General features: G+C 34.5%; 1 protein-coding gene and 1 long non-coding RNA gene across 6 annotated transcripts in view; one reads left to right on the top strand and one right to left on the bottom strand.

Annotated features, from left to right (window-relative positions):
- SCN9A (sodium voltage-gated channel alpha subunit 9) overlaps nucleotides 1–15126 on the bottom strand; it is a 128091-nt gene that overhangs the window by 25817 nt on the left and 87148 nt on the right. For all 4 annotated transcript variants that reach the window (XM_070422827.1, XM_070422824.1, XM_070422826.1 and 1 more), the window contains one exon: nucleotides 4827–4941. In XM_070422827.1, the coding sequence (XP_070278928.1) occupies nucleotides 4827–4941 (115 nt within the window). The remainder of the gene's footprint in view (nucleotides 1–4826; nucleotides 4942–15126) is intronic.
- The window catches only part of LOC139015269 (uncharacterized), a 99084-nt gene that overhangs the window by 64759 nt on the left and 19199 nt on the right, over nucleotides 1–15126 (top strand). The window contains exons 3-5 of one of the 2 annotated variants that reach the window (XR_011472427.1): nucleotides 7980–8099; nucleotides 11496–11609; nucleotides 11717–11803. This is a non-coding gene — a long non-coding RNA (uncharacterized lncRNA). Of the gene's footprint in view, nucleotides 1–7979; nucleotides 8100–11495; nucleotides 11610–11716; nucleotides 11804–15126 lie in introns of those variants that run through there. The other variant, XR_011472428.1, reaches the window with a different exon arrangement.

Raw genomic sequence — 15126 nt, 5'->3', positions numbered from 1 at the left:
AACAGAGAACCTCTCAAACATTTTAATAGATCCCTGCAGGCAAACAATATTTCTTTTGGGTGGTTTCATTAATTTGCTGTTGTGATCCATTACATAAAGTTTAAACTTGGTTTCATCATGTTAAAGCAATGCTCTCAAATGATAAAGAAACCATTGACCTCTTCCAAGACAGAGTAATAAAAACATAGTAGCATGATTTATATAATTAATGTAAAAATTTCATTAGGAAAATAAATCATTTTTTCACTACTTCTTAAAAATGTCTAAATCCTCTAAAATATGTGTTTTGTCCACATTTTCTTTCTAATAAAAGGTACAAAGGAATTAGTTACTGTGTTACTAAAGTCAGAGGTAGTTATTTGTTATTTTATAGAGAGTTGGTATACAAAGAACATTTTGGGGGGAAATTGAATTGGTTCCTCCTACCAAATTAACAGGAAATACATTATTTTAAGAACTAATGTGTATTTATCTCACATGCTGGTCCAATTTACTAAATGTATAATCCAATTAAAGTACAATATAAAAGCAAGCAAAATCAAAGAGTCATGCCAGGTTCATAATTATAGTTTGGCAAGACAAGTACAATTAAGGATAGTGAGGAGCAGATCTAGGGGAGGAGCCTGAAGTCTTGAATTACAGAGCTAATGAAACAGAATAAAGAAGGTGAAGAAGAGGAATAAGATGTGAAATAATAAAGTGATAGTCATTAAGTTGGCAAGGATCAATGGATGTGAGACAATGAACAAAAAAATCAATTTAGTATTCATTTTCACTGATTTAACTCTCACATTTTCGATTTTTCTGCTACCTTTCAGGTAACAAAAATCTCTGGAGGACCAATGGTTGCTCAAAATGGGCACTGGTTCTGGATCAGCTTCTGTAGACCAATCATGAACTGGTCAAGAGTCATTTCCAACATAAGTGAATGAGTTCCTGATTTCCTATCCTGACAAGCCCACTCATTTTGAAGTCATTATTCCCAGTTTCTGTGGCCCCAAACTGACTCATTTTTGACTCTTCTCTTTCTTTCACACCCTACATCCAACCTATCAGCAAATTCCTTTAGCTTTAACTTCAAAATATTGTCAGAATCTCATACTGTCACTACCTCCAATCTTAACACACTAGTGTAAACTCCCATCAACTCTCATCTGCATTACTGCAGGAACAATCCAAGAAGTTGTCCAACTTCTGCCTTTACTATCCACTCATTCACTCTCATGATGGCGTGTTGTGGGACTTTGAAATGAGATGCTTACAATGTACTTCACAGCGCTTATGATCTGGCCTCTACTACTGACTTCAACTGATCTGGTTCCCTGACTTCAACTTTTCCATTCTTCACATCTCTCAATTTGTTTTATTAATATACACTAGCCCTTTTATTTCCTCAAATGTCATGCCTATTCTCATTTCAGGGCATGTGCCTTCATTACTCTGCCTAAAATATTCTTCCTTCATATATTTGCATGGCCCAATTCAATTTTTTCCAGGTCTCTGATCAAATGTTACCTTTTTAAAAGACCTTCTCTGACCACTTTATTTATATCATAGTTGGTCCCTACCCTTCCCCTTTTCTTTTTACTTCTCTATAGTATAGCAAGTCCAATGAGTTTAAAGTCTCTAGTTGAGAGAGCATAGCTGCTCCCAGTGATGCAACTGAGAGATCTGTGCCCCTCAGTAAATTTCTTGTCTTTAAATATATATCTATTCATTTATTTGAATTTTTATTCAGGTAGAGCATACATATAGTATAATACACAAACTTTAAATATATATAGATATACTCAACTAGGAGTCACCTAGGTCACAATGTAATATTTCCAGTGCCCACAAAGGACTCTCATGCCCTTTCAAAATCTGTACCCCATAAAGGTAACCACTAATCCGAGTTCTATCTCTGTGTATTGATTGTGCCTATTCTTCTCTCCCCCCCCAGCTTTATCCTATATAATAAAAGCCTAATATGCTAAGTGTCCAACTGTTTGACCATTTGACCAGTTGCTATGATGCTCACTGACCATCAGGGGCCAGATGCTTTGACCAGTAGGTTAGCCTGCTGCTGGGGTCCAGCTTATCAGGACTGAGCAGGAAGGTCCAGACATGCCCTGGAGCCCTTGGGAGGTCCCTCCCCTGCCCTGGTCGATCGTGCACCACTGGGATCCCTCGGCTGGTCAGCACCTTCTCGCAATCAGGGACCCCTCAGAGGATGTTGGAGAGCTGGTTTCAGCCCTATCCCTGCAGGCCAGGCCAAGGGACCCCACCGGTGCACAAATCTGTGCACTGGGCCTCTAGTTGAAGTATAATTGACAATTAAAAACTTACATGTTTAAAGTGTACAACTTAATGATTTAAGTAGACATTGTAAAATAATCACCACAATCAAGACAATTAACATACTCATCACCTTGTATAGTTACCAATTCTCTTTTTCTGTGATAAGATCATTTAAGATCTACCTTCTTATCAAATCTCAAGTATAAGATACAGTATTGTTATTGTTAACTATAATCACATTGTCATATATTAGCATGTATTCATATTGCATAACTCAAACTTTAGCCCTTAGCAAATTTTCAATGGTCAAGGCCAGAGTTCATTTGAAAATATGTGTTATATACTAGACTCAAATTAGCAGTTATGAATACTTTTAAAGTAATCACATAAGTATTCTCATTGGTGATTTGTGGGATTAAAATAACCTTTGTAAAATTTGATTTCAGTAAGACTGCACCTACAGTTTGAAATAACTCAGCATTAAACACTTTCTGTAGAGGGTTTAAATTTTTCTAAGACTTTTTTTTTTCTAAATTGAAGCCTTAATTTGGTTGACAAGCCCACTTCTTTCTAGTAATCGTAAAATTTTAAATCAGTCATTCATATAATGGGTGAAAATAATCTTGGTAGCATCCGTACAAATTTAACTTTACATGGTGCTAAATCAATTTATTAAGAAGCAAGCAATCTATGTTAAAATTCTTAAAAAGAAAGCTCTACATTCTTTTTAAGAAGTGTTTTACTTATAGCCAAAACCGGTTTGGCTCAGTGGATAGAGCGTCGGCCTGCGGACTGAAGGGTCCCGGGTTCGATTCCGGTCAAGGGCATGTACTGGGTTGTGGGCACATCCCCCGTGGGAGATGTGCAGGAGGCAGCTGGTCGATGTTTCTCTCCCATCGATGTTTCTGACTATCTCTCTCTCTTCCTCTCTGTAAAAAATCAATAAAATATATTAAAAAAAAAAAAAAGAAGTGTTTTACTTATAACAAAAACACAAAATTTCTATTAATTGGATGCCATCATTTGCTTTTTCCATAAAATGAGATTTGGCTTATATTCAAATAAAATTCATGCACCCATGGTAGTTAAAAACAAAAGGAACGGAGGAGAAGGAAGATAGGTACTATGCTAATTAATTTAGGTGTTATCTCATGTAATTTCCTTAACATCCCTATGATGTGGACGTAGTTGTTCCAGCCACTTTACAGATGAGGTATCTGAGGCATAAGATTTTAAAACGTGCTCCTGTTTTCATAGGGAGTTAGCAGTAGGCCAATTAGAACTCATATTTATTAGGCTTCAAATCTTGTGCTCTACTACAATCCTACTCTAAGTTTGTGTGTTTATTTAGATGACACAATATCTACTTAGAAAATACCACATACTTTTCTAGGTCAAGCTCAAATTTATTACTTTGAATAAAATCCCTGAAAAATTGCAGGAGTAGTAAGAAATTCAGTTAGGCAAAAAAAGTGAAAAGGGTTGAAAGGGGATACTGTTAGAAAAGAATAGATGGAGGCCAAAAAAGGGCTTCATATGCCAGGTTAAGGACTTCAGGTTTTACCTTATAAACCAATAGTTCTCAAATTTTAGTGTGCATCAATCAGAATACACCAGAGAACCGGGTACTATCCTTAGAATTTCCAATCAACTTGTGGCAAGAAAGAAAGAGATCAAGACTGACTCAAAGTCTTTAGCTTGAGAGGCAGGATAGACTACGATGTCACTAAATGAGATGAAGACCGAAGAAAATAGATTATATGTGGAGAACCCATAAAGTTTGTTTAAATGTATTAAACCTGAGATGTTTAAAGGCAACACAGGTAATGGGCAGGTGTAGGCAGATCAGAATTCAAGAGTCAGGGCAGGAGTAAAAATAATGAAAGAAGAGTCTACAACACAGAAATGGCTGTTCAAGCTATAACCATGGATGAAACCCATAGGGCTAGAGAATAACAAGATAACAAAGCAACAAAATGTGGAGACATTATTATTTAAGGCATGTGCATTAAACCAGTTACTAAAAAAAATGAGGGAAGAAACTCGGAACTCTCAGAAATATAAAAGAAGAATACAGGTACAGTGTGGCCTCTGAAACAAAAGGAAGGAAGAATGTGAAGACAGACTGTGGTTAGCAGCATCAAGCGGTTTACAGAGAGTTATGAGTAGCTTTAACTTTTGATGAAGTTTTTCCCACCCAGAACAATAGTACCATCTATCCCATTAAATTGTATTCTAGTGGTTCCATGGAGCTGGGAACATGAATTAAGGGTCTAAAATTAAAAAGTATAAACATCCCACTGTAGGGAGAGTGCTTTACAGTATAACACACTGTCACTGTAAATTATTGTTAGTAGAGTATCAAGGATGCAAAAAAAAGCTCAGAAAGCTCCAATGACTTGTCCTTGATCGTAGAGCCATGACTGACTCAGCATGGAATCGAATAGTCTGCCTTTTAATAAACAACCCCAGGTCAATTTAGGATTAAAATAAAACCCAAAACACTAATAAATGAATGCTAGCCAAGGTCTTGATTTTCCTCTTACCATCTGTAAAACATGCCTCTGGCTCATCTGATTTCGCAGGCTCAGCCTCGGTCTCTTCTTCTGGCAGGGGGTTATCAATTGTGCTGCACTCAGAGGAACTTGACCGGTTCAGTTTCTAGAAAGAAATTTGCCACCCACCAGAGAATTCATTTAGAGTTCATTCAAATCTTGCACTTAAGCCATATTTACTAATCAGAGTCATGCAAACTGTTATGAAAAAAATATTAATAATATGATGACCATAAAAAAAAACAAACACAGAGAATTCAAGTAACTTTACAATGCATTTATGTTTGATCTATCTACACATCCTGTGAAAAATAATTTTTATTATTTTTATTATGCTAACAAGTATTTAGACATAATTAGCATAAGGTAATATTTTCATGGAAACTATAGCATTTGAAAAGTACTGGCCACATTTTTATTGTATTTAATGGGAATTTCTTTATACTAATAAGTATTATTTTAGGACAATCAAGATCCTAATAGCAATATCATACAAGTGCCAAATTGCCGACACCTGATAATTGAAAGGTCAGATCTGACAGTTGGCAGAAAAAAATTGATATTTAAAATTGATAAAAAGAAAGAAGTTAATGTAAAATAAAATTCAAACATATTTCCTCAGATTAGAATATGTATCAGGATGATATAGATAGAAGCCTTTCATCGAGACCAGAAAAGTCAAATATTATATTGGAATCAAGACACTAACGACGACCATAGTAATTATCTCATCCAACACCACACATTTTAGTATAAAATTTCAGAGTGTAGTGCTGAAATTTTATAGTATAATATAGTAGAAAAGATCATAAAGTATCATTTAAAATGTCAAGAGGTAGTGGCTACTAAAGTGAGCACCACATGCAAACTCTGAAACAAAGATTTAATGAAATTAAACATGGCAGACTAACACATGAGAGGAATGGATTCATTGTCATTATGATCATATAACTGATCATAACACAAGCAAGTTTTTCCCACCCAGAACTTTATGATCAGACATGATGTTTACACATATACACATACACAGAAATTTTAGAAAAAAATACATACAGCAATTGTTGCAAAACTCTGTCAATTTTTCCTAATACTGTTTTATAAGGGGTAGAGCAGCACATCAATGGAAGAGTTCATTTTCATTCTCATTTGCTAAATAACATGTGAATATTGAAAAACTACTCATTATTATAGCATATATGTCTCATATTAAGATTACGGCTTTACTTTGTTTAGACTCATTAAAAAATTCAAGTGCTAAAAATGAGGAAATATTCATTTCAGTTGATTAATTCTTTAATCTATTAATTTGCATTAATATCACAGGTCCAATCTAAAATATTAATTCTTAGAGATTGACTTGGAAGCTAAGTGTTCTTTATGGGTACCACATTAAATTCTCAGTGCTATTATTATCATCATTCAGTATTCAACATCAGTGAAAAAGGCATTGATAAAGTATTGTATATAATGAATGATGTAAGCAAAGTTCTTTTTATAATGGGAGTAAAGAATTGTGAATACTCTGTTAAATTAATACTTGAAATCTATGTTGGAATAGAGGCATTATTTCTATCAGGCCAAAAAGTTATAATAATATCAGTTATGAAGAGTATCAGAATAAAATTTCACTTAAAAAGCAGGTTATTTAAACTGATTGAATTCGTCTAAAATTACTGTAAAATAAAGGACATAGAAATTAATTATGGCTAAATATTCTGTAAGACTTAAGGTTATAAAACATACACTACCCCAGGAAACAATGGGAAAACCTATAATTACTAATATGTCCTATTGTGCCAATTACCACAAAAACACACAACATTTTTACTATATCTAAAAGACTACTAGTACAGTTATTTGATGTCCTCAGTTCTTGACCTCTCAGCTGCATGTGACAAAGTCCTTCAACCCTGAAAAAGAATTAGTATCTTGGATTTTGAGGCAAAGCTGTGGGAGGAATTGATGATGGGAAGAATACAAAGCCCCTCCCTGCTATTAGCCAAAATATTGATAATTAGGAAATCATTATAATGTTGTGTTTTTTTCTCAGCTGGTAACAACTTTTTATTTATTATTATTATTTTAATTTCTATTTATTGTTGAAAGCAATACATATGTCCCCTTTTTTACCCATTGACCCCTCCATCCTATACCCCCCCCCAGACCCTCACCACACTGTCTTTTCCCATGAGTTATGCATACATGCATATAAGTTGTTTGGTTAACGACTTTTAAATAAAAAATGATTCTAATTTGCAGAATTCTGACTTAGACTAAATCAACTGTTTAAAAGATCATCAACAAAGAAGACTTATGCCAAGTTAATTTATAAGCAAAAGTAACGGTTAAGATGATTTTATGGGGTGTATATTGTCATTGATACCTTTTTCCCCCCATAGTTTTTATGGCAATTTTCTTGTAAATTAAATTCAGAGTTTAGCTCATATTTTATACCATAAATGACAGTTATTCAATGTTATTCCTCACTGGAACAGAAATTATCAAAATATTGAATATGAACTACAAATAATTTATATTTCAAGGCAAATTATCATGGCTTTTTGAACTAAGTTTAGAATGTTTTTAAAAAGTCAGTGTTTTTCTGGGAATGCATTAAGTATTTACACAGTAATTATGCATATATATATAATACATGTGTACATGCCCTAGCAATATAGGACAGTTTAGTTCTAATCTTTTCAGCCTTTAAATTCAATACTTATGAAAGCACAAGTTTCTTTAAAGGGTCCAAAAAGGATGACTTTAAATAGGCTAACATGTATAATAGTTTTCTCTTGAAGGAAAGTTCATTTAATTCTCATAGCATGCATTGTTAGATTAACTATTGAATCTTCTTTTATTCTTGTTTAGTGCACAGAGAAGATCATGTCAATAATTTGTATAATTTTATGTAATTAATTAAATAATTATGTTCATACCTATAAACTCAATCATTGGTTATTTAGCTCCCTTATAATTTTGGAATGGAAGAATGATTATACTATATTAAAAGCAGTGAAATAAATATAATATGAAATGTTCCACTTTGATATTATAAATAGGCCATTTTGAAGTCTTTATGTATATTTTATTTATTTTTTTGCTAATTCTCACCTGAGTATATTTTTTCCATTGACTTTTTAGAGAAAGAATGGAAAGGAGGAGGAGAGACAGAGAGAGAAACATTGATGCAAAAGAGACACATTGACTTGCTGCCTTCTGCACACACCCTAACCAGGGTGGGGGATCCAGCCTACAACTGAGGTACGTGCCCTTAACTGGAAATGAACACATGACCCTTCAGTCTGAAGGCCAATGCTCTAACCATTGAGCGCTGGCTAGGACTGTATATTTTATTTTTAATAAAAAGTGAAATATACTTTTTATTACTTCTTTGCTTGTTATCAAAATATTTTTTTTATCTTTCTCAGTCTCCATATAAATAAAAGTGTAAACATAGGACCATAGAGGCAGACACTAGCATAAGGAATAGGAAGTATGCCATAGTAGTATTCTTGCCTTTTTACTGAATAATGATAATGAATGAAGGTACTTTCTAAAATGTCATTCTCCACATTTAACCTATATACTTGAATTAAAAATTTTAAATGTATGACAGTATATAGTAAAAAATACCCCTCACAGACACACACTTGCCTGATTCTATTCCCTTGAGGTGAACTACTATACATTGTGTGTGTGGAGGGGGTGGGGGGGAAGTAGGTTTACAGTTGTTACTATGGAAAATAATACAACAATTAATAAATAATAATACAAGATTAAACTCTTTCACATACTCACAACTGTAAAACCTACTTTTGCCCCACCCTGGGGCACATCTTTTCATATTCTTCAATGTGCATCCATCAGACAATGAAGTAGTTTGGAAACGTTCCTAATCTTCATTATACACTTAAGTAGCTATCCAAGCAGCCCCTTTCAATGACTGAAAATATGATCAAGTTAAAAACTTTATTATTTTTCATGATTCTCCTTTTGATTGCCTTGCAGGTGTATTTTCTACAACACTGCATATGAGTGGAGACTGTTAAATATAGGTGTCATAGGAGAAATTTCCCTAAACTGGTCACTAGAAATTTATTATTCACACTTCCTGAGAGAGGCAATCACACTGGAAGACTATTTCATGTTAGTCTGGATATAATGCTAGTTGGTCATTTCTTGTTTTGAGAGGTATAAAGTAGAATTCTCTAATAACCTGATAATTTGGCCCTTAAAAGCAGAAAACCATCAAACTTATAGCAGCACTGAAGAAAGCAAAACTCAACAACCACCTATTCAAAGAGAACGGCTGGCAAACATCCCAAAGAAGTTAAATTTAAAGTATATTATATGACTGAAAATAAAAACAAACAGGCAAACACAGCAAAGTTTGCTCAATATGAGGAGGTTGAACTGGTTATAGATCTCTCAGCCAGATCATACAGTACTGTCTTGAAGCTTCTTTCTGGTGGAAAGGAAAGCAGCATTCACCAATGAAGTCTTGCAATTTAAAGTAACAACAACAGTATTCAAGGGCCCTGTGCACTAACACAGAAATTAGCAGAGAATAGATATCTAAGTAGCTGGAATACAGTGGATCAAATCAGAAAGAATGTCTTAAAAACTTCAGAAGCAAACCTTTAAACAGTTCTACTGAGGTCTGCTAGAAAATTGCAACAAATGGGTAAATAAGGACTGGAACAGAGGCAAGCATGACGGCAAAACACGAAGTAAAGACTCACCTCATTAAATATTATTTATACTTTTAAAAAGACCAGAATGGCAAACAAAAAAAACTACCTATACATTTGAATGACTAATGCTATCTCTACAACTACTCAGAATGAGGAAGGACAAGGAAAGAAAAATTCCAATAAATGAAACAATTACCAGTTTTTCAAATATGTGAATTTCTAATATTGAGAGTACAATATAAAGTGAAAACTGGCACCGATAAAACATATCTTTCCTAACCTTTATATAGGCAGCTTCTGCTAAAGAAAAGTAATATATTTTAAGTCATTCTCTATAACTGAAATATCCAGAGAATGACCATTTGCTGGCATATACCTCATGTTTTCTAACAGTACTTTGGTAAAAAGAAAATAGTAATACTAATTTAGGAATTAAACACACCCGTTTATTTTTGGAAACAGTTTTCTCAAAAACTATGTTTTACCTGTATGTGTGTGTGTGTGTGTGTGTGTGTGTGTATATATATATATATATATATATATATATATATATATAGTATTCTCTATGTGTGCATACGTTTTAGGTTTCAGGAGGGAGGAGGTTTACTATATTATGAAATAAAATTGTTTTCTAAGAGAATATTGCCTCTAAATCCAACCAATTTGAAATAGAAAAATATGTATTTTACTTAGGGGCACCTTTAAAATTAACTTCAAGTAAACTTGAACAATAATATATATATTTTTTAAATTAGAAACTGGTAGCATTATTATCCCTAGAGAGTATTCATTTCAGGATAAAATTCTGCTTTCATCATTGCCAATGGAAAATAATAATACAAAGATCCCAACAATAACAGAGGAATTCAAAATATGAAGTGGATTATAAAAAAAGGGCAAAGATACCCCTTTTAACATAGATTCCTGCCCCCCAACCAAAGGAACTATTAGAGTTCTGTAATCCAAGAATATACACTAAAAGTAAAAGAAAAGATTATATTTTATTTTATACTTGTTAAAATATTAGATAAGACAATTCATCATAATCTGTTTCTAATTTTAGGAAAAAGTGTTTTATATCTTATTGACAGATTTAGTGTTCACTTCATAATATGCTCTAGTTAAACCTCTTCTTGAGGTTACTCTGCACATCTCCTTATGCAATAAATACATAATCAGAAACTTATTCCCATCAATGGTTAGTATTGCTTCTGGAATCAAATTAAGCATTTCAAGCACTTATAACTCATTTGTTCATATGCAGGGCTTAGTAAATTATTGATGCATTTTGCATATGATCAAATAATAACCAAATGTTTATTACTGAATGGATTAAAAAAATAGAAATCTAGTTACCACTGTGTTTAAGATCATTTCAAATACACTGAGTTTGGCCTGGAGGCTGGTACTTTGGCTCTGCCCCAGCTTTTAGATGTGTATTTAGAAAGCAGCTCATCTTAATGATGAGACATTTCCTCATCTGTAAATACAGGTCTAGCATTAGAATGCTCCTTTCCTGTTCTGAGATTTTATGTTTATGTCTAAAATATTTCTCCCACAAAAACAGTTTCTTCATAGAGTTTTAATTTACTGAATTTAAATGTGACATTTTTTCCAGCTTTACAGAGTTATACTTGACATATACCATGGTGTAAGTTTAAGGTGTATATGTGATGAGTTGTCACTTGTATATATTGTGAAATGATTATCACAATAATGTTAGTTAACACATCCTTCACCTCACAGTTACCATTTTGCTGTTGTTGTTACGGTGAGCACAGTACAACTTTCCTCTCACAGCAATAATGTGACAATTTCATGTGATGTATATCTATACTAGTCCATGTATAGCTTAAATTAGCAGGGGAAATTGATGAGGTTTTCAGATGAAATGTTGCTTCAATGGCCTCTGTTACATTCTATATCTTACAACTTTTATAATCCATCCAATAAACATCTATAGATCATGCACTTGAAATTACCTAAGGACATAAGAGATCAAGAAAGTCATCAAGAACATAACAAAAAGATGATGGAATTGCCCCAGTGACATGCTGTGATGTCAGTTCCTCCAAGAGTACGTATATGTTTCTACTTTCTTGCAATGAGTCAGGCAGAACATTTTGTAGCTGAAGAGCATGCATGACACTGAAAAAAATATCATATGTGTATGATTTTTTTTAGGTAACCTGTGGAAAAGTGGCCACATATGTCTCTGCCTGGTTAACAACACAGAGCTGCTTCCTTGATTGGTCCAGTTTGGTTCTACCCCTGTGAGAAGTAAGAAGGTTAGGTACTGAAGTTTAGAAATGCAACATGATGGAACAGTTTAGTCAACTGATTTAAAATGGCTAAGGTCACACGCCTGTAAATAGAAATCTGTTATGTTTCACAATACATACAATATGCCCAATACGAAGCAATATATTTGAAACCCAGGAATAAGATTAAATATCTTTTAACACAGATTTAAAAATAATGAACTGAACAGTTACGTAATTCTGTCATTTAGAAGAACTGAAATACTATAATGAGCTAAGAAAAATCTTTTGTATTCTCTCTGCTCTTCATAAAAACATCTTAATATAAGTGAGTCTCAATACTGGAGTAGGGTAAGAGTAAGAGTTTGTAGTTTTAAAAGACTATTCTAAAAGCAGCATTTTTAGTTACTTTAAGTTATCATATTTATTTCATTTTTATATTTCAAACAGCATTGCAGGAGAAGGTATTTTCAAATTAATCAAAATCAAAACATAAGAAACATTAATTTAAATATGTCAGACCAAAATTTCATTGTTTTCAGACACATGGACAAATTCAATTAAGACGAAAGATTTTAAAAATGGTTTGGAACCAATTTTCAAAAAAGAATGTTCTAAGTAAAATTCTATAGAAGTGTTTTGTTTTTGTAAGAATCTATACATAAAATACAGGAGCAAATGTTAACTTCCCCCAAAGGTATAATTGTAATGAATCCCGAAGTCAAAAGCATTTCTGAAAAAAAAAAATATTTTCTTGTAAAATGCAATAATGAGAATAATCTAAACTGCCTTCAACTGCCTTTTTGAGGAAAAAACTATAAAATATCTAAAGAGGTAGACATAATAGCAACATAATTAAAACATTATATAGTAAAAGGATATAATATATTTAACTGTGATGACTACAAATATTTATAAAATCAATAAAATAAATGCCTTTAATAACAAGTAAGCACATTTAAGTTTCTCCAAAGTTGATGTCTTTCAAAATGAATACTGAATAGATGAATGGGTGGGTGGATAAATGAATGAGTAAATCAAGTGAACACTATGAATGTTTGTTTCTCTGCCTCAGATTTCCTTCTTCACCCTATTTACCCAATGAGTTCTTCTCCATCCTTCAGGGTCTGGCTCAAGTGCCACCTTGACTCAATGCATCCTTAATGGACTGGTTTATTACTCTGATGTGAAATGTGCCTTGTTCTGCCCTATGGGCTATTATCATGGTAGACTATAACCTAACAAATTAGCATTAAAGAGGATTAGAAGCTGAACATGAATCAGCAAATGCACAACACCATTATAACAAAAAATGTGATCCTGAATTCCAAAATTACAGGGTTATAATAGTAAATAATTAAATTCCCATTCACTCTCTTGCCTTTCTAAGATGGTTAAAGCTTGCCACACAAATTCAAAAAGACCCCAGAAACACTGGTGACTAACCGCCTTCATATCTTGTCATCTTTTAGCATTTAAACCATCAGTAAGTACAGATTAATAATATCTACTTTCCAGGGTTGTCATAGGAGGAGATTATATAATGTAGGTGAAAGTGGCTAAAGTATACATTTTTCCTTGGTTTCCTTGGTGCTTTCTTCTTTTGTGTCCACTTATCAAGCGTTGAGCTGGTCACTTGACCTCTTGCCTCCTATAGTCCCTGTAGTGCAGTGGAGGCTGTGTGCACTGCCCAGATCTTTCTTTTGGGCAAGCCACTCTCTCCTCCGGTGCCAGCGGTGTTGGCAGTTGCAGGCTCACGGCTGAGTTCCTCTCTGGGAATGATCATACAGAAGGGAGCTGCCTCATCCAAGTTTACACCACTTTCCCTAGAACAGGGGAGGGGAGTCTGCACCCAGAACCCCCTTGCTTCAGGAGGGGACGACTCCACAGAGTCATCCCAAGGTCAGAGATGCCTGTAGGATCAGCTGAGGCCTCTGCTGTAGCTGCAGAGCATTTCAACCTCTCCCCGTCTCATCCTCTTGTTTCCCTCACTTCTTACAGGTGTAAGGCGTTGTTCCTGAGAACACTGCCCACCCAATCTCTTATACAAAGTTGGTTTCTCAGGGACCCTGACCCCAGACGGACTCCCTGTGTAATCCCATGCTTAACACAAAATTCCAACCTGCCTACAACACTGACTTCTCTTCTTAAGACAATGTTTCCTCTTTCTGTTAAACAAAAATAAACGTATTCCAATTTCTTGTCATGTACATCAAGCCATCCAGTATCTGGCCTCAACCTACCTCTGAAATCTAGTACTTCCCACCAGGCCACCCTCACCTGCATTTAATGAGCCTTTTTGCATCTGGATCCTTTCATATGTGCCAGCTCCCCTCATCACCACACCCCCGAGCCCCTTTACCTCTACCAGAAAGGTTTCTGTCTCTTTCTCTCATTTCCTTTCTCTATCTCGATCTCTACTTTCTCTATGTCTCTCTCTGTCCTGATCCACATGATAAATTCTCTATTTACTATAAAACACACTTCAAGTGCCATCTACTCTGTGAAGTATTTCAATTTATTACCAAAATTAGTTGCCCCATACTCTATCCTGCTTCAATATTTTGTCTAAAACTCTGTTTTAATTTTTTGTATGTTTAATTATAATCTTGCTTTACTCTATAGCCCTTAAGGCAGTGACAGAGACAACGAAGACCTTCAGCCTACATTTACCGAAGAAATGAGCACCGACGATACCGTTTTTCTAGTGCAGTGGTTCTCAACCTTGGCTGCACATTAGAATCACCTGGGAATCTTTTTAAAATCCTGATTTCTGGGCCTCATCCTCCGGAAATTCTGTTTCTTTGTTATGGGGTGGGGCCACAACATTAGTAACAAAGAAACAGAATTTCCTGAAGATGAGGCCCAGAAATCAGGATTTCAAAAAGATTCCCAGGTGATTCTAATGTGCAGCCAAGGTTGAGAACCACTGTTCTAGTGTCTAGTACAGTGGGGCCTTGACTTACGAGTGTCCTGACTAACGAGTTTTTTGAGATACCAGCTGTCTCTCGGCCGATTTTTTGCATTGAGTTGATAGAGTAATTTGAGTTAACGAGCTCCTTAACGAGCTCCTTAATGAGGTTGGTCTCGGAACGAATTAAACTCGTAAGTCAAGGCCCCACTGTAGTAGGTATACGTAACAAGCAGGTGCTGGGTAAATGTGAGCTGAAAAGGGATTAGTGATGATGTACAGACAATGTACTTAGATGTACTCCTTTATAATTTCCTCTCTCACAGTGATCAAGTGAAGGAAGGGCTTATACGAACTTTGCTTCCTTTTAGAAAATGAAGTTTTGCATTAATATGTTTGCAGTGTTTGAGTGACACTCTTGA

The sequence above is a fragment of the Myotis yumanensis genome, unplaced genomic scaffold (assembly GCF_028538775.1).
Source record: "Myotis yumanensis isolate MYYU_CA2020_CCGP unplaced genomic scaffold, mMyoYum1.0.hap1 SCAF_8, whole genome shotgun sequence".
NCBI lineage: Eukaryota > Metazoa > Chordata > Mammalia > Chiroptera > Vespertilionidae > Myotis > Myotis yumanensis.
Note: the sequence above shows the minus strand (reverse complement) of the source record. Positions and strands in the feature narration are given on the sequence as shown.